Source organism: Pleurotus ostreatus (assembly GCF_014466165.1).
Source record: "Pleurotus ostreatus strain PC9 chromosome Unknown scaffold_2, whole genome shotgun sequence".
NCBI classification, from domain to species: domain Eukaryota; kingdom Fungi; phylum Basidiomycota; class Agaricomycetes; order Agaricales; family Pleurotaceae; genus Pleurotus; species Pleurotus ostreatus.
The window spans coordinates 385,066-406,752 of record NW_023503157.1 but is presented as its reverse complement, the minus strand read 5'-3'; the positions used below and the strand labels follow the sequence as shown (position 1 = coordinate 406,752).

At 50.7% G+C, this 21,687-nt stretch overlaps 5 protein-coding genes across 5 annotated transcripts; 2 read left to right on the top strand and 3 right to left on the bottom strand.

The window, feature by feature from the left end:
• Positions 1–57: 57 nt before the first annotated feature.
• On the top strand, positions 58–5,674 carry PC9H_002908 (uncharacterized protein; the record flags this gene model as incomplete). Its single annotated transcript, XM_036772508.1, has 21 exons — positions 58–437; positions 498–975; positions 1,027–1,218; positions 1,267–1,446; positions 1,500–1,832; positions 1,884–1,991; positions 2,045–2,173; positions 2,227–2,371; positions 2,431–2,636; positions 2,685–2,762; positions 2,813–2,971; positions 3,018–3,694; positions 3,752–4,256; positions 4,310–4,419; positions 4,473–4,714; positions 4,771–4,982; positions 5,039–5,173; positions 5,229–5,273; positions 5,328–5,449; positions 5,498–5,562; positions 5,613–5,674. The coding sequence occupies 21 exons, from the start codon at positions 58–60 to the stop codon at positions 5,672–5,674; spliced, it is 4,563 nt and encodes a 1,520-aa protein (XP_036633981.1).
• Positions 5,675–5,798: 124 nt separating this feature from the next.
• On the bottom strand, positions 5,799–7,395 carry PC9H_002907 (uncharacterized protein; the record flags this gene model as incomplete). Its single annotated transcript, XM_036772507.1, has 4 exons — positions 5,799–6,597; positions 6,647–7,062; positions 7,115–7,276; positions 7,357–7,395. 4 exons carry the CDS (start codon positions 7,393–7,395, stop codon positions 5,799–5,801), a joined length of 1,416 nt encoding a protein of 471 aa, XP_036633980.1.
• A 218-nt stretch (positions 7,396–7,613) lies between these two features.
• Positions 7,614–8,427, top strand: PC9H_002906 (uncharacterized protein; the record flags this gene model as incomplete). The annotated part of the gene is made up of 6 exons (XM_036772506.1): positions 7,614–7,638; positions 7,720–7,813; positions 7,865–7,897; positions 7,947–8,123; positions 8,194–8,324; positions 8,381–8,427. 6 exons carry the CDS (start codon positions 7,614–7,616, stop codon positions 8,425–8,427), a joined length of 507 nt encoding a protein of 168 aa, XP_036633979.1.
• Positions 8,428–18,745: 10,318 nt separating this feature from the next.
• PC9H_002905 (uncharacterized protein) lies at positions 18,746–19,190 on the bottom strand (the record flags this gene model as incomplete). Its single annotated transcript, XM_036772505.1, has 2 exons — positions 18,746–19,050; positions 19,112–19,190. The coding sequence occupies 2 exons, from the start codon at positions 19,188–19,190 to the stop codon at positions 18,746–18,748; spliced, it is 384 nt and encodes a 127-aa protein (XP_036633978.1).
• Positions 19,191–20,029: 839 nt separating this feature from the next.
• Positions 20,030–20,370, bottom strand: PC9H_002904 (uncharacterized protein; the record flags this gene model as incomplete). Its single annotated transcript, XM_036772504.1, has 2 exons — positions 20,030–20,200; positions 20,272–20,370. The coding sequence occupies 2 exons, from the start codon at positions 20,368–20,370 to the stop codon at positions 20,030–20,032; spliced, it is 270 nt and encodes an 89-aa protein (XP_036633977.1).
• Between the last annotated feature and the right edge of the window lie 1,317 nt (positions 20,371–21,687).

Sequence of the window (21,687 nt, the reverse complement as noted above, 5' to 3'; positions counted from 1 at the left end):
GTGGTTTCAACATTGTTCCACCACCACGAGTAGCGGGAGCCGTTTGGACTGTTCATTATGCCTCCTCGAAGATCTTCGCGCTCACGCGCGTCCGTTGAACCTGCTACCCGCACCGAAATTGTCGTCCCGAAAAGAAAGAGAGGTAGCCAGGTGCCCGATGATACGCCTGAAGAAAAAGAGAACCGTGTAAAGCCCCCATCTCGTGGGACGCGACGATCATCTGTTGTCAAGACCGAGAACCTGGACGCACCTGTTAAAGCGCGTCCATCTACGCGTGCCAAAGTCTCGCTCCCTGAACTACCGGAAAGCGATGAGGACGAGGATGTTCCCCCTGCAAAGAAGCCACGGCCGTCCTTGGGTGCCGATCAAGATAGTGAAGACGAGGAGCTACAGCATATGACGGATACGAGACGTCGGAAGCAAGGAGCACCGGGAAAGTGAGTACTTCATCGTACTTCATAGAATCCTAGATATTGACCCCTAATAAGGAGGACCAGTACTCGTAGCAAACAGTCGCGTCATTCCAGCCCAGGGGAAGAAGTATCTGCACCCATCGTGCTTTCCGACGACAATGAAGACGAAGACGACCCACAGCCCCGCAAAGGCACTGCAAAATCCAAGTCGCCACGAAGGCAAGCTCGTTCTAAACCTGTATCAGATACTCAAATGGACACGTCCGATCGAGACCAGAATACATTAAAGACAGAAGAAGAACCTGAAGCTAGCAAGCATGATGAGGCGTCGGAGGGTGATCACGAGAACGGTAGTGCGCCCGATCCTGCAGAAGTACCTTCTGATGATGAAAAGGAAGAGGTTTCTCTACTCGAACCGCAACCGATTCCAAAGCCTACGTCACAACCGCAGGTCGTTGAGGAGGAGCCTCAGGGACCAAAGCCACGACTAGTTATCCACAAGCTAGCTCTTGTAAACTTTAAGAGTTATGCCGGGAGGCAAGTTATTGGGCCGTTCCATAAGGTATGGCGCTTCACGGCTTCTCTATCCCCTCTACTCACTCTGTGACCTCAGTCTTTCTCCGCGATCGTTGGCCCGAATGGCTCAGGAAAGTCAAATACGATAGACGCACTCCTTTTCGTCTTTGGTTATCGAGCAACGAAGATGAGACAGGGGAAGCTCTCGGAATTGATTCACAATTCTGCTATGTACCCTGATCTGGACGAGTGCAGCGTAGAAATCTATTTTCGTGAAATCATCGACCTGGTTTGTTCCTGTCTATTTCCTACGAACATCAGCTTATAGAAGTTTTAGCCTGGACCCGAAGACTTTGAGGTGGTTCCAGACTCTCAGCTAGTCGTTGCTCGCCACGCCTACAAGAATAATGGCAGCAAGTATACCATCAATGGGAAGAGTAGCTCGTACACTGAAGTCCAGACGTTGCTGAAGGGGCGAGGTATCGATCTCGACCACAAGCGTTTTCTAATTTTGCAGGTCTGTTCATTTTCTTTGAGTTCCTTCCATCGCTTTAACTCTATGCGGTGCAGGGAGAGGTCGAGTCTATAGCGCAGATGAAGCCCAAAGGCACCGAACATGATGATGGCCTCCTCGAATATTTGGAAGACATCATCGGAACTTCGAAGTACAAAGAACCCATAGAACAAGCTCTCGTCGAAGTTGAACGTCTACAAGAGGAGCGCGGAGAGAAGCTCAATCGCCTGCGGATTGTCGAGAAGGAGCGGAATGCTCTAGAAGGAAAGAGACAGGAAGCGATGAACTACCTTCGTCTCCACAATGAACACGTACGAGCGCAGTCTCGTCTGTTGCAGTGGTACCTGTGGAAATGCCTGGACGGCGATGAAGAGCTGAGAAAGTCTATCGTGAGTAGGTCTAGCAACGTTCATCGTTCTTGGCTAATAGGTGGTGCACAGGCTAAGCTGAAGGCGGATCTGGCTGAGCTAGTCGAACGGAACAAGGATGACATAACGCACTACAATATGTTGACGGAACATTACGCAGAGCGCGAGCGAGCTTATGAGGTGCTTTTCCTTGATTCGAGTTATTTAATCCTTCTGAATTTCTCCTCCTGCAGGGTGTTCGTGCTGCCGCAGCCGAAGCTACAAAAGATCTTGCGAAACAAGAAAAAGAGGAGGTCAGCCTTAGCGAGCGACGTAAAAACGCGCAGTCGAAAGCGAAGAAGTTGAAGAAGACTCTGCAAGAGGTATCTAACCCTTCAACACATGTCCCGACGGTAGTCTAATCACAGTATCCTAGGACGAAAACGCGAAAGCCACGACGGAGAGGCTAATCGAGGAGAGTGCAGATAAGAAGGCTAGGGCCGAAGCTAAGCTTGAAGAACATAATAGGAATCTTGCCACGGAAGAGAAGGAGCTTGAAAAGATTCAAGAGAGTCTTAGAGGTAAGTGCCCTCTCCACCTGACTACAGCCCTGCGTTTGATACTGACGTGCACGATGCAGACAAGACGCAGGTTTTCCATGATCAAATTGAAGTCAAGCAAAAGGAACTTCAACCGTGGAGAGCCCGAATCAATTCCAAGCAGGCGGAGATCGACGTTGCTACGGGGGAGCGTGATGCTCTTGTGAAGAAAGCCGAAGAGATCAAGCGAACTCACAAGGAAGCTCAAGAGACTCTCAGCCAACTACACGCCGACCAAGCCTCTAAGGTGGATTTACCTTCCCTATTCCTTGATCAAGTACTTACGGCGATCTAGGAGGAAGAAATCCAGACACTCCGTTCGCAGAAGACTCAGAATGAACGAGATGCAAGCCGGCACAGAAAAGCGGTACAGGTACGATTTATGCCCCTTCTACCCGCAAATCTTCAACCATGTCGCCTTAGGATCTCCAAGGCAAAGTTGACGAATTGCGCAAGAAGTCCTCCTCCGCGCGAAGTAAAGTTGATGAGGCGAAGGCATCGCAAGCTGCTAGCACTTCTCAGAACCGCGTCGTTGATGGCTTAAGCAGACTAGCATCTCAAGGACGCATCCAAGGGTTCCACGTAAGTCCCTGTCCGAGTAAACAGGTATGGGTCTGACTCGGTTTAGGGTCGTCTTGGGAGTCTTGGAACCATCGATGATAAGTACGATGTCGCGATTTCCACAGCCTGCGGGGCCCTCAACAACATCGTTGTTGATACCGTCGACCAAGGTCAAGCGTGTATTGAATACTTGCGCGCTCAGAACCTTGGCCGCGCCTCCTTCATGATCCTCGAGAAAGTCGCCCACTCACCAGGCATGGCTCCTATCAACACCCCCGAAGGCGTCCCTCGACTCTTTGACCTCGTAAGGCCTAAGGACCCTCGCTTTGCTCCGGCCTTCTATAAGGTGCTTCGAGACACTCTCGTGGCTACGGATCTTAATCAAGCCAATCGTATCGCCTATGGACAGAAGCGGTATCGTGTTGTGACTTTAGAGGGGGGCCTGATCGATCTCTCTGGTACAATGTCAGGTGGCGGTAATCAGAAGATGAGAGGGCTCATGAGCTCGAAATTTACTGCCGAAGCTGTGAGACCGGAGACTCTGCGCCAATACGAACAGGACAGCGAGGCAGCCGCCCAGCAGCTTGATGCAGCTATTCGCGATCTTCGAAACGCAGAGACTGAACTAGAACGCATCTCAGCTATCATTCCACGATCGACAATGGATATCGAGAAGTTGGAACTGGATGTGGCCAACTCAAAGAGGAGGATAAGGGATGCTGAGAAACGCGTCCAAGATCTGAAGTAATCTCCTTGACTGTGAAACTAGCCGTTTACTGACCATCCTCCCTGCGTATCTAGAGCTCAGAGTCGCCCAGACGCTGGAGACTTGACTCGCATCGGGCAACTCGACCAAGAAATCTCATCCTCTACCGAAGAGCTCGAATCATTGCAGGAGAAGTCTAGCAAGATCGAGAAAGCGATAGGTGAACTGGAGAAAAAGATTCTTGATATCGGCGGGTCAAGACTCTTGGCGCAGAAGTCCAAAGTTGAAGGGCTAAGACTTCATATTGACCTTGCCAACGAAGATATCACCAAAGCCGAGGTCACGTCTACGAAGGCAAAGAAGGATCTTGTCAAGTATCAGTCCTCTCTATCAACTAGCGCCACCGCTTTGGAGGAAGTAGACTCAGAGCTGAAGGAATTGGATGAAGAACTGGGCGTTCTTGGGGCATACGTCCGTGAACTCAAGAAACAGGTCGACGATGCACAGGCTGCGGCTGAAAATTCTAAAGAGGATCTAGAATCTTTGAAGACGGAGCTAGATGAAAAGGAGGAGATTATTCAAGCGTTCAAGCAAGAGAAGGTTTGCTCCTCAGGTTCTGAGTATTCTTTTGAAGAATAACCCGTGTTGTCTAGATGGAGATCGATCAGAAGTTGTCAGAAGAGCAAGCCCGGTTCAAAGAAAACGACGCCGCAATCAAGGGCTATACTGCGAAGCATAAGGCCCTTGTCCTAGAAGATATAGAGTAAAGCCCTCAACTTCTGCATATTTGGCGCTTTTCTCATGTAATCTACGCAGTGACGATGGCGATGACGATGACGATGACGATGAGGAGGGAGAGGGAGAGGGAGAAGACGATGCAGCTAGCGAAGGCGGGGATCCCGACAGTGCTGAAGTCAAGGAAGAACCTGGACAGGATAAGCCTTCGCGAGGGAGGAGACGGACGAAGACCCCTTCAAACGAACTCCCGGCGATTCCGAAGTCAGAACTACAACACTTCCAGCATCGCCAACTAATCGCCGACCAAGAATTGCTTGACGGTCAGCGTTTTTCAGGCTCAGATTATGCGAGAAGTGGCTCATATTAATCCTCATAGAACGGCTGAAGAAGGCTAAACCAAATCCTGGCGTCTTGGAAGAATATCGAGAACGCGAAGCCGAATATCTCCGACGTGTCAAAGACTTGGAGGATATTACAACCCAGCGCGACAAGCAGAAGCAGATGCACGATGGTTTGTGCAAGCAACGTCTTGAAGAGTTCATGGCTGGCTTCACTCTCATCTCGTTGAAATTGAAGGAGATGTATCAGGTCAGTCGGCGTATGTCACTACCACTGACAGTCCAAACTTACAATCACGCGGGCAGATGATTACCCTTGGTGGCAATGCAGAACTTGAGCTGGTCGACAGCATGGACCCCTTTTCTGAAGGTATCATATTCAGCGTCATGCCTCCGAAGAAAAGTTGGAAGAACATTTCTCATCTTTCCGGTGGTGAAAAGGTCCGTTGCATTCCCTTCGTCTGACATCTTCTCTCAATTGTGTCGACTCCCTTAGACTCTGAGCTCCTTGGCCTTAGTTTTCGCTCTACACGTCTTTAAGGTAAGCGCTCGAAGATCAACATATTGGTCGTAACTGAACGAGCTATCTTCACAGCCGACGCCTCTTTACTTCATGGATGAAATCGACGCCGCCCTTGATTTCCGCAATGTCTCAATCATAGCCAACTATATCAAAGACAGGACGAAGAATGCTCAGTTCATCATTATCTCTCTTCGGTATGTCCTCTTGTTTTCTCTACAACAATATGCTGACATCCGGTGCAGCAACGATATGTTTGAATTGAGCCATCGACTCATTGGTATATATAAGACGTCGAATGCTACTCGAAGTGCGTACAGTGGCGTAAATACTATTCGATGATTCTGATTCTTTCCCTAGGTATCTCGGTGGATAATCATGCCCTCTCAAATCTCCCGACGCCTGCGCCTACAACTACATGAACACTACAATATACCGTTTTACCGTTTTCCTCCTATCTTGGGCTAGCTATCGTAGCGTAAGAATGTTTCTCGCACGACCATGTACATTCATCTGTACATTGTATTATACCACGCTTGTTGTAACTCAACCACATTTGGGGGCTAGGTTAGCAGCCGGGCCAAGCGCCTTCCGTAGGAAATGGCTGAGGTGATTTCCTTCCCAATCCCTGGAGGTGAGTATGCCTGAGGTGTGTGCAGAATAGCCAAGAGGAAAGAGGATTGGTGGAGAGACAGTGAACCATAGATGACAAAGTGCTTCTGACGCAGTCAACCGACCAGATGGCGGGTAGGCCAGTAGCGACTCGATGAGATTCAGTGGTGTATCCCCTCCGTCATCGTCGACATCTGTTTCCGAGTCTGACTCTTCATATTCGTCGTCATAGTCCTCAATCTCCACGTCCACGACCTCTTCTTGGGGAGGGGGAGGTAAATTCGGCAAGAACCTCTTCAGCTGCACGCGTGGCGTCTCGATGAATGTAACCCGCTGCGCATCTGGCAGATGCTTGAAGCCAGGCCATGACTCTTCAGTGGGTGTTCCACGGATCTTGAAGATACTCCAAGCAAGCCCGATCTCACCTCGCGATGCATCGAAGAGAGAGTGCCGAGTCCAGCGACACCGGGGGCTGAGGACTATCGTTGCTCTGGGAAGAATGAAAGGTTGGATGGGTTCGGGTTCTTCACTTTCGTCACTCTCGTCGCTGAGGTTGGTAGCAGAGGGTTGCGAGTTGCTTGAGGGGAACGCAAACGAGGGGTCTTCTTCGTCCTCTTCGAAGAGTTGCAGTGGTGTGAAGAATTCGACGATAGAAGCACCGAGGCTCCAGAGATCGACCGCATGAAGATCGTACGATCGCGCTCCGAAGAGGAGCTCCGGTGCACGGTAAGGGCTATGTGATGCGTGAGCAACAGCGGTGCGGGCGGCATAAGGGAACGCACCCCGTGGAAACTTCGAAGTATAACTTATCCTTGGACTCCGGCCAGAGATCATCTTGGTATTCGTACTCCCGCTCACCCCTACGGTACGAAATACCGAAATCGATGAGCTTGACGCAACCCTCCGGAGTGATGAGTACATTCGAGGGCTTGATGTCTCTGTGGGCTATCTTCTTTGCATTCAAGTATGCTAACGCAGTGATGAGTTGGAATATAAGAGATTTGGTGAGGATGATGAATGCGGTTTGGTGCTTCTTTATAGCGGGGGCATCGGGATCTAGCAAGGCCATGCTAGAGAAGGGGGACGGATTGGGGGCACACAATGGCGAGGCCAGGAGATCAACAAGGCTGAAGGCGATGTATGGCATCTTGAATACGAGTGTGTGACTTGATCGTTCATGATGAAGCACCTCAATAATCTAGGTGAAAAATGTTACGAATATTCGTCTGAGCGCAACTCCTGGGACTTGCATTCTGGTGCGAAAGGCTACGTAGTAGCCTGAGTTCTTTGATGATGTCGTGAGGTTCTTTCGCTGAACTCCGGTGAGTACTCGCTGCTTTGACTGCTAGCCATTGCGGCTGACTGCCCGCCGCGGAGCCATACGTCCGCGAAACCGTAGAAAAAGGCCCAGCCTGGATTACAGAATCTGATTGATCATTGCCCTGATAAGGTTTTTAGCACTCGAGTTCACAAGGGAAATGAATGAGCTCACCGTTGAGCCCTTGATATCAATGCCAAAGAGCTGGGACATTCGTCTCTGTAAAGTGGCAGCGTCCATGTCAGTGAATTGGCTATGGCTGATAGTAGGAGACGCAAGGGACTGGAGCTGTGAACGATGGCGCAGAAGACATTGGTTCACTGTAGTTATACTTATCGATTCGGAAAGCAAAGCCGGAGTGTTAGTGTTGATGGTTGATGTCAGAACCACCTTTCCGGCGCTCATCTCCCTTCAAACACCCATTCCAGGACATGACCTCGCAAGGAGCCAGCAACAGTATGTACGCCCCAGAGATCCATGCCACCAAGTCTAATTTCACTCACCGGTTGTGCAATGATGTATGATTCTGTGTGATAGACGAGCGATTGATTGCTGCCGCTCGGTCCGACAACGAAGACCTGCTGGTGGAGATATTTGAGAACGGGGACTTCGATATTAACTACCAGGACGGGTGCGTGGATTCAACGTGTATCGTCTGATCTATCGCACTGATCATGGGTAGATTGGGCAATACCGCTCTGCACTATGCGTTCGTGTTGAACGCTGATCCCCCTATGTAGGCTCAGTTGCTGATCTCAATTCAGTGCAAGCTACGGCTCTACGACTGTCCTTGAACACATACTATCTCACGACGACTGCGATGTCGACCCTATCAATAGACTTGAAGGCGCAACTCCACTGCACCTCGCCGTAAAGCTAGAAGACCACGACCTGAGAAATGAAGTAGTAGAAAGCTTGTTGGATGCAGGTGCAGACGTTACGTGAGTACCATCTGACGTCCGTTCTCCGCACCGTTCATTAGCAGCGTGCACTAACACCACTTCATCGTAGAATCAAAGACAAAAACGGAGAAACGGTATCAGATCTGCTGTCTCCAACATCCGAAGCAGACGCGGATGTTCGTGCTCTCATACGTAAATCTCAAGTCTCTGCTGCGGTTTCTGCGGACGATGTTGCTAGCGGTGCGTCATATGTTCCACGGAGTACCCAAATCTCATGCGCTCCATTGGACATGTAGATAGTGAAGGGGAACCTGGCTCGGGGTCCGGTTCCGATGAAGAGTAGTTCCGTGGATGAGTTTCAAATGAGCTTACGACTCTTGAATGAAACCTAGATGGTGGGATTTCACTTCGATTCCCTATCGGCTCATAAATGCTATCATGACTGTCACGACCCGCTTGTACCGCTTAAACAATAACAGACACATGCTCACCACGGTACGAGGCTTGCTTAAAGCCCGTCCCAGTTGGACCTGGTGCTTCTACCGCCGGATCAGACGCTTAGGCTTTTCGCCATCTTATCTCGCCAGTCATACACCACGTACATGCATGAGATGCCCAGAGGCTGAGGCCAGTTCGGCCAGACGCTTACCTAGATACCACAAGTATCGAATGCCGCCATCGTTGTCTGAGTCGAGGCTGCTCACCCCCATTAATATTAGCGTGTACTGTCAGCAGGGGCTGGCCTCAAAGCCGGTACATTGTAGATCAGTCAGGTGTGTCCAGGCGTAGATGTCCTACGGATACATAAAGAGACTGTTCTTACAGTGCACCTTTTATGTATCATCACCTGTACTAACAGTGAGCACTGCCTGATGCATCGCGTTATATATCACACAGTCCTTGTTACATAATTTACCTTTCGCTCCGCTGGCACTGGCGCGCGTCGGCTTTGCGCCAGGTGGGCAATGCTGGGATTAATTTGCGCTCTGCGCCCCGCCATCCATAAAAGGTGTGTCTTGAAATGGGCAACGAAGAATCTCCCGTGAGATCTGGTGAATGCTTCTTTTATTTTGCCCGATCGAACCGAGAACCGATAAAAGTACCCGATCCCTCTCCTTGGAACCCCGCAATGCGGAGAAACATATCTGTATGTCAGAGAAAGCAAAAGCCCGCTTGCTCACCTCGTCACCTCGTCAATGTGCCCAATCATCCACCACATCATGGGGGTGGTTTGGGAGAAGGGATGTTTTGCTTCAAAGAATGTTTTGCTTCAAAGAACCCATATGTTAGGCGGCAATATGTTATAAAACATATGTTAGGCAGCGGCAATATGTTATAAAATATTTTATGTACCTGTTACTTCGACAATATATCCCTGAGTCATCACTGGACTCCAAACACCCAGTCAATTGCACAGAACAACGGCAGAAACATAGAACGGCACCTTGGGACTTGTTACCTCTCAGATAAGCGCTCGTGGACTTGGTAAATTTTCAACTCCCCAGCATAAGCGCTCGGGACTTAGACACTTTTAACGTTCGGAGCGTAAGCCTCGGGGTTCGGAGCATCACTACGGGTCCAGTGCTTTATGATAGATCACGCAGAAGCTCTATTGGCAAGGGCAAGTACATACGTCACATAAGTAATGATATCTAAGTACGCGTCCCATGATACCTCAGTAAAGTACGTCTGCTCACACACCCTTGGAACTCTTGCTACTTTTACCTTTCTTGGGGTGCCTGTTCTCCTTCTTTTTGGTGATGCTTGTGGCCTCCCACTCCTTCCGCTCGGATAGCTTCCGAACACGCTTCCCGGGCACAATAAAGGCCGAGTCTTCTCCTACATCCAGAGCTCTTTTGCGGCGACGGAGCGGTGCGGGGTTCCCAATCATCGGACTGACATCAGAACCAACGTCAGCAACAGGGCCCACCGTCTCCGCATTTTCAGCATTTCCTGTTGGGACGCCAGCGGCGGTTGAAGGCAAGAGGACGGGGGATGAGACGGCAGGGACGGGCGACGAGGCGACAGGCGGCGATGAAGGCAAGACGACAGGGGATGAGACGGCAGGAGGCGATGACGAGGCAACAGCGGGCGATGGCAAGGCGACAGGCGGGATGGGCAGGATGGGGAGTTCAGGTGCCGTTGAAATGGGTGTGGCAGGTATCCCCGGAACGGTGACGACGGTGGGAATGGGCGCAAGATTGATGGAGGTCATCTTAGTGGCAGCGTGGGTAATGTAGTCAGGAAGGTCTGCAGCGAGCTCATCGAGGAGAGAGCCAAAGGCGCCGTTTCCGGCGAGAGGTGACATGGTGGAGGGAATCGTGGGGTTAAATGTTGCCATTGTAGCGTCGAACTCGCTCCAGTCGAACTCGTCCAGGTCGGGCAGTGGTGCAGCATTGGTGTTTGGCGGGGCGGCAGGGGTGACGAGGGCTGCAGGAGGAGCAGGGACAGGTGGAGGTAGGGTAAGCTCACGGCTCTCCACGCCCGCATTGAAAGAAGCCATTGTGGTGGCGGAACCATGAGGAGGGGTGTCAGCTGGCGATGAGTCCACCGAATCGACGGCGACGAGCGACCTTGCGTCACATTCTGACTTCGCTGTCGCAGGATAATCAATGATGAAAGTTAGTTTAGTTGTCGGATCTAGCACTCACTGTAAATTGTGTTCAAGAAATTTGCATACGGAGTAAGGACCGTATCCCCAAAGCCTGGAGTTGCTTTCCCGAAGTGCTGGCCCGCCTCGTTCTCCCCAAAATGTACACTAGGAAGACGTCGATAAGGATATAAGGGGAATGGACAGCTGGACTCACCCAATACTATTGATTCGACCTCCATTCTCCGGATCGGGCCCACCTGCCAGTAAGGTAAACGACCAACCCGTTCTGCGGGCAAGCTCCTGACTGAAAGCTTGAAAGTATCGAGGAATTTCGTCTATCGCGCTGAGAATGGGTAAGTAAGTGCCGTCCGTAAGCCAAGAATGAGCTTACGCAGCATATCGTGCGGCTGTTATCCGCTCTGGAGGTGCATCCTTGTCTTCCTCATCCTCGCGGTTCCTTAGGGCCTCATATAGGTCCTCAATCTCCTTCTTGATTTCTGCCGTCTCAAGCGCAAAAATCTGGGGAATCTTCTCTTGCAGCAACGAAAGGAAAGCGGCACCGGTGAGCTTTGTGCCCGCGGGGAGGTTCTCGTAAATTTTCGGGCGAATACGCGTCTTGTAGTATTTTTTCGAGTAGAGTTGCAGGAGTTGAGGCCGACGAGCGTTTTTGATAGGCTGTGGTGGTGGTAGCTGCTTGGGCGTGGCTCGGGTTTTTGCGGCCGTTCGGTTGTGATACCACCTCTTTAGGTACTACGGTCCGTATGTTCAGGGCTGTCGGTAATCAAAAAATAGGTAGAACTTACATCTTGGCGTTTCGCTATTTTTGTACCCAAATTCTTCTTCCTCTCGCCATCGTCCATGATAGCGGGGTCTTCCTCTTCTTGCCATTGCTCGAACCACCCCCGATAAAGGACGGGCCAGAACCTATCCAGTCGGCCGTGTTTCTGGGCTTCCAGAAACTTATCTAGTAACCCAGTCAGGTAAGCCTTTTGTTCTGCATTAGCTTTGCTGGGTGGTGCCATCGAGGAGAATGAGGTAGAGTATGCGACTAAGCTTGAGCCTTGCAGTCGGGTGATGTATCTGATCCATCCCCTTTTTTTCAGCATAAGCTTCGCCGCACCCCCGGCAACTCGCATCCCACTATATATTAGGTCACCACAACGATTCGAACGACTCAGCCCCAGCATTCTATCGCCCTCTTCTACTACTCCAACCATGCAGAACCCCGCAGTTGACCTCAACGTCTTAAGCGAGCTGATTCAGCAACTCGCCTTGGCCCAGGCTGCCAACCAGGCAGCCGTAGCCAATGGAGGTGCTGAGACGGCTCCTACTGCGTCTGCCGCTCCGGCTCTCAACACTGCTCCAGTCCCACCGCCTCTCAATGCGACTCCAGCCCCGGTGGCTGCCAATGCCAACGCCAATCCCACTGCCAACGGTAAGCTCGCCCCTGCCGCTTTGTTACCGTTGAACTCAGCAAAACATTAGCCCCAGCCGGCTACTTCAGGTGCCCTAACTGCGACACCCTTCATCAGCTCGTCGTCGCCGCTGCTAGCCCAGCCGCAGCATCTGCTGGCACGCCCGTCGCCAGTGCATGTAGCTCTTCCTCGCCCTCGTCCACTGCCAATGACGCTGGCTCCTGGTATTCGGTCACCAGAGGCCGCCAAGTCGGAGTGTTCCGCGGATGGTAAGCTACCATCCTCTTCTTTTGACCGTATATTCACACTTTATCAGGGATACAATTGTCGCATCCCTCGTCGAAGGCGTTCCCCGTTGGCGCTGCAAACGGTTCGCCACTGAGCAACAGGCTCAGGCCCATTTCAACCGATGCCTCATGATGAACGACGTCCATATCCACAATGACGAGTAGATAGGCCAGCCGTAGTTCCCCGTCAGCCCCGTAGCGCGTAGTGTTGCAGTTTGTATGGACTTCCGTTCCCGCGAATCTGATTGTTGCCTTTCGTGTTCTTATCATCCCCATGAGATATGAGTGACAAACGAAGTTCAATTGATCATATACACTACAGTGATTGATACAACAGCTCCCCCTTCCTATGCATCTCGAATAGCTCTGAGTCACCGTCCATCGTAGTACATAGAAGATCTTCGAGACACCCTAATGCCTCCTGGATCGCCTTTCCTGTCGTCTCAGCAATGCGGAAATTCTTATCGACACCGGAGAGTCGTAGTAATCCGGCTTCGCAGCGTTGCATCGTGGCTCGCAATGCCTCGACTTCGAGAAGAGGATCGGTGAAGGTGGTGTTACGACGAGAAATAAGAGGATCGGTGAAGGTGGTGTTACGACGAGAAATGCTATACTTTCGGTAGAGTTCTGCCATAAACTTTGGAACGGTAGCACCTTGAAGTAATGCGTCGAATTTGTCCGACGTATCCGCAACCAAGTCTGTCCAATCGGTTACCGTCGCAGGGTTGGTCTTTGGGTGTTTCCGCTCTCGAACTGCGGCTAGAACTCGCTTATTCCTATTAAATTGTTAGTAGACAGCAGGGGGGCACGAATGGGTATATACTTAGTTGTTTCAGCTCGATACCTGATGGCGCGTCGGCAGCTGATCTCCAAAATCTTCCTATCATCCCCTTGAGCTCATGATAATTAGATTACATTGCAGGACACTTACTTGTGATAGTTCCGTTTACTCTTTGCACGATTAGCGAACATCTTCTCCTCCGGAGTATGGTATAACTTTGGGCGCCCAGATCCGACGGGGCGTTTGCGAGGGGAGGAGACTTTAAACGGGTCCTTGTTCCTGTACAAATGTTGAGCCATTACTCGTGAGTGAATGGAACCACTTACTTGTGGTAACTGCGTTTACTTTTAGCTCTATTGGCTAGTGCTTTCTCTTCAGGAGTTTTGTAGATTTTGGGGCGGCCAGGGGGCATGGTGAAAGTCGATGGTCGAAAGCACGCTAAAGTGCAGGTGGCAATCATGAAACAGTGCCGTCTGACCTTTTGACCAAATCTGACCTTTATTCAATATCAAGCTAATCTCCTGAACAATAAGTGATAAAATTATATGAATAGGTCGCAATAGCCTACCGGTCGAATTCCCGATGGAAATATTATTGGGATATGCAGTCTATTGGATGCTGCAGATTTATTGTGTTCGAACCTCCTAAGCTATCATATGCATGTGACCAGTGTTCAAGTGCCATATATGGACACTCCACCTCGCCTGATCTTTTCCCCAACCACAACCTGGCCTCGGTTCGGCAAGTAAACACTCTGACCTCGGCTCGGTGAGTAAACATTGTTCTTCCCTGTTTTCCGGCATTCATGGCTCTCATTCTAAGTCCCCAAATGGCTAATCTTTATGAAATCCATCTTGGCACTGGAGTACTTCGACTGAACCCCGACCCTTTGGAGGACCCAATCCACATTTTCGCTTCGGGGGTCCTGCCTTATTTCAACAAAGCATTCGATGAACACGAGTACAAGGAATTCTTCATAGCGGCGTTCCCCTTATTTGAAGACCGCTTCCCTACGGCTACTCCTAGGTGGAAAAAAGTACGTCGTCTCACTTATTTCTGAGCCTTTGTCCCATTTTGGGTATTCTCGTAGGCATGGGCAATGAGCCTAATCCTGCTCGACACCCTCCTCCACGGTGGAGCCTTCTCTTTACCCAAATTCACCGGAAATTGGAAGGACGAGATCACAATTGAGGCTGATCGTGCACGTCGTGTAAGTGCATTGCTCCCTTATTTCTTACGCTTATCAGCGGAACTGAGTCATTACCTAGCGTCATGAGTGGAAGGAGATCGGCAACGGGGCTGCCCCCACCGCGCATCAGTACGTTGTGGCATTTGAAGACGTCGCACGGGCGGATGAACCCCTTTGCGAAACTCCTGCTTAGTCTATTTTGTTACCCCGGCGCTCATTTTGTAACTGTGAGAAATATATTTTGTGACCCAGCGCTCATTCTTGTAAGTGTGAGAAAGATAACATGAGTCAATCTAAATCATCTTTGTGACTGTGAGAAAGTACTGAGCCTTCTTCCGTTTCCGTTAGGTCGCCACAGCACACACTCTCAACCTCAATCTCAAGCCCGATGTAATCAATGGTGCGGCTACAGAAGCACCAGGTCAGTGTATATAAGAGCACATTCCAGCGAGGTAAGTGTCTCAATCAACGATGCGCCGGCCAAAGCGAGCTCTTATTGACGTTGACTCCTTATTAGATTCAGAACGGAATACGCGTCCCAGCCCCTCTGCTCCCACACATCGACATACTGATTTCGTTATCACCGCGTCTGGGCTATCGGCCACCCGGTCATATCACACTCCTCAACTTGAAGTCCCTCACACGTCACCCAGTCAAGTCAATGTAGACGACAGTGGCATCGATGACTCAGGCCTCCACATGATCGAACCAGATGAACCTGCAGAGGACGGCAGTATTGTACGGTTAATCAGTCGAAGGCGCACTATTGGAGTACGTACCAAACATCTTTTCGTGTCTCACTAAGGGCTTACTATTGATACAACAGGACAACCCACTTCTTGTATGGGTATCCGAAATCGACTCATTTGTGGAGGAATTCCTTCGATTGGAAGGACGCGGCGACATCGGAACATCTCCCATAATATGCCATGAGTGTCGGGAAGCCGAAGGAACGTTTCGGTGCCCCCAGTGCTTCAACACTCGGCTATCTTGTCAAAATTGCTTGATTGAACGCCATCGAACGAATCCGTTTCATATCGTTGAAGTAAGTTGACTATCGAAGATAACGCCGCAATACTGACGTTAGATTAGAGGTGGAACGGGAGGTTCTTTGAGCGCCAAACACTCCGGGCTCTTGGCCTTCGGGTGCAGCTCAACCATCTTCAGGGGGACCCCTGCCCTCTTGCGGATACAGCTTTCAACGAAGCTTTCGTTGTCATCTCACTTCATGGGATCTTCACCATCAATCTCGATTTCTGCAATTGTACTCAAGGCGTGTCAAAGAGCGCCCAGCTTCTGCGCGCTCGGCTATTTCCAGCGACAACCGTCGAACCACGAACCGCTGCTACGTTCGAGGTCCTGCGGTTATTCCAACTTCTGACTTTCGGCTCGAAGGTCTCTGGGTATGAGTTCTACCAATCTCTAGTCCGGTTAAGCAGTAATCTAAGAGAATCTGTGCCGGTAAATCAGCTAACTCATCACCATAAAAATTGACAGCTAACCTAGGCCCACAGGAGCGCTATACAGCCTTTATGCGAATCGTTCGCGAGTGGCGCCATATTCGCCTTCTGAAACGTTCGGGACGTGGTCATGATCCAACGGGGGTTTCAGGCACAAAAGAAGGGGAATGCGCCGTACTTTGCCCTGCGTGTCCCCATCCGGGGAAAAATCTACCGTCAGACTGGCAAGTAGAGCCTAGAAAACAGTGAGTAAAGTAGCCTGGATACACAATCGTGACTTACTTGAATTCAGGTGGATTTATTCTTTGTTCGTGGCAATTGATGCCAACTTCCGCCTCAAACGTCTGGCGGCATCAAATGACATCCGAGATCCAGGCTTAAACCGAGGATATGCCTATTTTGTCGACGAGAAGAAGTACAAGGCGTTTTTGGACGCTTCTGGCAATTTCCCGCCCGAAGAGCCAAGTACGTGTAACAACTACGATGCGGTCAAGCTTGCTAGCGTCCGGGGTGGGAAAGGTATGACTGCCAGTGGGGTGGGGACTATAGAATGCAGTCGGCACGACATGAAGCGACCGCTCTCAGTTGGGGACTTGCAACTAGGGGAACGGTAGGTTATTCGTTGCCCTATGTTTCCTCACTCGCTAATAACAATCCTAGCTACTGCAACATGGACTACCTTTATTTTTCCAGCCTCCGAAATCACTCCCCTAACGTAGTCGTTACCTCGTATGATATTGCGTGCCAGTGGGCACGGAACCTTCAAGCTCGTGCGGCGTCATACCCGAAAGAGCTTGTTGGTCCGCGGTTTACTCAGCTGTCAATCAAATACCTCGTTCCGAAGTTCCATCTTTACGCTCATCGCAATGAGTGTCAAATTAACTATTCCTTCAATCTCACACCAAACGTTGGACGCACCGACGGTGAATCTCCAGAGCGCGGCTGGGCGGCAATGAACCCAGTGGCTAGTAGCACCAAAGAAATGGGGCCTGGCTCCCGTCGCGACACCCTGGACGACCACTTCGGTGATTATAATTGGCGCAAGGTCATCATTCTTCGTACGTGTTGACTTCCGCGTGGTTCACTAACTGTCACTGAAGGTTTTTAGATGAATCTCTTCTCCGCAAAGCGCAAGAAGCGTTACAGATGCGATCGGAGCATGTCAAGGCGTTCCAAGCCTTCAGTGAAGGCTTGCCCAAGGAGACTGTCGCTGGTTTCTCACAGTTAGTTTGGGCCTGGGAGGCAGATGCCAAAATGACGAACCCGTACGAGCCGGCACTCCAAACAATATCTCAGGCAAGGATACGTTTAGAGCTCGCAGAAGAGGACGCGGCGGCTGCAGAAAGAGAAGCAGTCGGCGGGATTCATGATGGTGTTAGCCCCAGTGTCTTTATTGCGCAAGGTCTCGATCTTCAAGATCAGCAAGTTCGTCTGCAAACAGATTCGAACGCACTGTCTAACCATGCAACCGATCACCAGCGAACTCAAATAATCGAACGACGAAATCGACTTCGCCGTCGGATCTTGGCATGGCGTGGCGTACAGGATCTATACATGCCGGGAGTCACATCTTTGCGGGCCAGTGAAGCCGAGGCCGATATTCACACCGATGCAGAGTCCCTCAAGCTGTATCTTCCCTCAGAGGTTGCTGACCGGTTACCTGTCCGTTCAATAGCTGACTACGAGTGGCGACTACGCTATGGGCAGGCGTTCGATTCACTCGGGGATCTCCGCCGTAACCTCCTTGTCCTAAGTTCGATGTATCAATCGAAGGATCGGTACTCACGCGGCCAATTTCACAACACTCGGAGTGTCATGCTGGTGAAGAACGTGCAAACACGTGTGAATGCGGCCGCAAGCAAATATCGAACATGTAGAGTTGCCCTTCACGCATTGGGCACGGTTCTCGGGAAATCAGGGTGGGAGCAAGTGTTGCGACCACTGTTAGACGCCGATGTTCGTGGCTTAAGGGACGGAGAAGATGCGAGTCAATCTGAAGGGCGCCGAACTCTCTCGTGGATATGGGCAACCGAGCGAACAAACGAAGCAGAACTGACGGAAGGTATGAACGAAGGTAAAAGAAGGTTTTAATTTAACAATGACTTTACTTTCGGCGCTAATATTGAGTAGCTCTCAGAATTGAATGGTGCAAGAGCCGCGCGAGAGCCCAACGATGGCAAGAGGAGTGTATCCTCCTGTCAGAGGAGATGCGACGTGTTATCCAGTTTCACGAGTGGCAAGCGAAGAAATGGGAGGAACGCGCATTGGCAGCCACTGAGGAGGGTCCCCGCGCGTACGCGTGGCGCCAGGAGCACACACGGCAGACACTAATGATGCAGTGCAGGTCAGCATGGAAGGATGTCCCTGCGCTAATGGCAACGGGGGAGGGTGCTGTTTCGGTCGGGGCGCCGCTAGTAGAATGTTGTAGCCGTCCATAGATAGTAATCTCTACTACTTTTTTGGGTCCACGCGACAAAGAAGGGGGAAGCCAGATTAGAAAGAACAGGGCGAGATTAAGCCCCCGATGTCAAAATCCAATAGGGAAAGCGACGCGAAGCGTAGTCCCATCATCGTTCACGACGATGGGCGGACACTCCCCCTCAACTGTGGGAATAAGAACCAGTGATGTATAACAGGCACTGTAATGGTACGCTACAAAGAACCTACTGTAAGTGTAGTCGTTGATGCATCACACATGCCCTGTAGGTAGAGTATATTATATATAAGCAGGACAGCTACAGGTGGTGTGTCTCACTATCAAGGACTTGCACACTGTCTCTGATCACAATCCATTCTTGAGGCGGCTGAACAGCACACAGCGTAGCAGTGTATTTGCAGACACGAACAACGACAACTCGCCGACAGGTACCTTTCCGACTCACAACCACTGCGTCTCTACATGGCGTCCAGGAGATCCCTTGTTGCTGTAAGTTTAGTTAATTCGCCATTCGCTGCCACAAGATTCGGCCAACCTTAGTAGAAGTCTGCACGATGTGGGTGTCGTTGGAGGCGAGGAGAACATCTAGCGGACTCAAAGCAGTCTGGAACTTGACATCGCTTTTCTCGAAGAAGACAGTAGCATTCTCAGCCCCATTGCGGCCCCAGTGGTTTTGCCTCCAAGTTTCGACGAGCAAAGGCTCGGGGACAATGTCGAAGGTGGCGCCTTCACCGCCAGTGGTGTTGGTGATAGTGACCTTGATGGGAGGATCGATTGGATATCCAGACCATAGTTGTTTCGATACTACGGTGGTGAAGTACGGCTTGAGTGAGCAGACCATCGGGCTGTTTCAAGCCAGTCTCACCTTGATAGCTGTAAACGGTAAAAGTCGGAACTAGCTGGAGTTTGGAACTGGGGGAGAGTCTGCTCCAGCGTCGAGACATGAGCCGGGTCTGTCATAAACAAGATGGGAAGCAGCATCGGGGACGAGGTCGCCAGTTTGAGGGCCTGGTGAGGTCGGTTCATCTCTCATCCCTCTCACTTCCTCCGTCCGCATTCTCTCTCACCGCTCCCGTCGTTTCTTCTCCGGGCCTTGCAATCCTCGTGGCTCGCCGACGCCGCCAATCCAAATCAAGACGATGGCCTATTGTCGACGAGGTGCAGCTAATCAGTGACACCCGACCTTGGCGGCAAGGTTGTTGTATTATTGAGCAGCGAACTCGTTGACATTTAGTGTCTGCAAACTGTACCGTGTTTTGTATTTGGGTTTCTCTTGGCCTCGCTTGTTGCTCACCCATACATAGATACCTGATGGATGGAAGATCGGAATGAAGTTGGATACTCCACGATCTCATTTTTCAAGAAGAGATGTCGTCTTCTTGTTCGGTATTCGTGTTTGTCGCTACTGTTCTAAATTCTTTCCCAACCAGTGTGTGTTCAAGGCGTAATATCACGCTGGGCTCTTCGTATGATTTGTAAGGTTAACCGACATCGAAGCCTTTGACAGGTGAGGCCAGGAGCGGAAAGATTATTACATCGCAGCGGTCTGTGTCTTGTTTCAATTTGAACGCGTGACGATAAGATTTGGAAAAGGCAGCAAGTCACGGTCTATTGGGAGCAGTGCGCGCGACAAATAGTTCGTTAACTATACTACGGGATTATCGACGTCATTCGAGTGCAAAGTGTCCAGAGTTTGGACGAGTCGAGTCTCTGTTGAGGGCTGGGGAACGCGAGGGCCGCTGTCAGAGCGAGCGCACCAGGATGTAAGTGTGGTTATCTCCTTTTAGGCAGCAGCAGCATCGTCAGCGGGTGGTGCGTCGGCGGGAGGAGCAGCGTCGGCGGGAGCGGCGGTGGGCTTCTTGACCTTCTTCTTCTTGTCAGCGTTGGGGCTGGCGAGGACGAACACAGCGGCGAAAGCGAGGACGAAGAGTGCGATGCGCATTGTGACTGGTGGCTGACGATAAAGCCTGTAGACAAAAAACTCGAATTAGAAGATAGGAAGAGAGGAAGAAGAAGAGTGCTTACTACTGGTGAGTGGCTGAAAGTTTGCTGAGGAAGCAAGGAGCGGTGGGGCAGGTTTATATAGCTCTCCGACGTGTCTAGCAGCTTTACCCTATCGAGCATCCTTTCATTCATGCAGTTGTGCGGTATTGCGCGAGCCTGAGGTTATTGAGCCCGTTGGCGTCGTGTGGAGTCGAAAAGCAGAATAATTGCGCTAACCCACGCCATTTCATGAACTTGTTCGTTGGAGTGACAAGCGACACCATTCCTCTTGTCCTGGTGCGCTTGAACACGGAAAGAGGTGAGTTGCGTCAAATGATCACGATCTAGTGATGTGGAGAGGGGCCTGCGTAACTTATTTGTATCACTCAATTAGTCTGACAGTATATTCAAGTCTTGGGGGTTCGTACTTTGTGGTAGCCCTGCTTGAACATCATGAAGGGCCCTTCCGGCATGTTCTAATTTTTGAACTGAGCCTGCTTCAAGTCACCGGGCGCTTCGTGGCATGCCATACTTACACAAAAGGCGAGGTTCGGAGTTGGGAGCTAAGATATATAAGGCATGTTCCGGGCGGACTCCCGGCCGACGCAACCCGCTCCACTTTGCATTGTTGCTAGGGGTTTCCAAAGTTACGCGGAGAAACCCCAGAAACCGGGTTTCTCAACTGTATTATCCCCCACGAAGTCACTCCCGAGGCTTTAGTCGTCGAGTGATGGAAGAGACCCGCCCACAATTCACGAGGAAGGGCTGCGACTCGGCGAGCTAATGTGAGCCTTTTGAAATTTGAATGAACTTCAAGTGAGAGTCTCTGTAAGCGCCAACTCCTATTTGAGGGCGCCCTGGTCCGCTCCAAACTTCATGGTCCTCACCGAGAAACTCCAAGAGGAAGGTTGACATCTGGACCTAGTTTTTATGCCTTACTTCATTCAAGCTCGAGCTATAGATGAGTGGTACATCGTATCTTGAAGAACGCTAACGCCAAGCGTAACATAGAAGCTTAGACTCAGGCTTGTGCTCAGTTTGGACATCCATCTCCCACTGGATCCAGGTGTCACGGCGCAGACACTAACACACGAGGCCAATCAATCCACGCGAAGTTGGATTAAGATACTCAGTCACAGCACAGGCTCATGATACGGTACCTGAGAGTAAATCGTCAACACTCTGCGAGTCACTGCTGCCACCGCTCGGCAACATTGGGATTGATAATTAACTGAATCTTCGTAAAGCTGTGGCTGCCCAATGTCGTGTTTATTCTATGACTCGACGGTAACCCGGTTACATACACCGCCACAAATGACAGTACTCCCAATCTACTCATTTACCCGATGTTTCTCATCCAAAGCACAACCTCCTCCACCACCAGTCGTAGAATGGCTCCTGAATCCGCTTTAAGAGCTCTTCCAGTAGAAATCATCTACGACGTAAGTTATCTTTCGG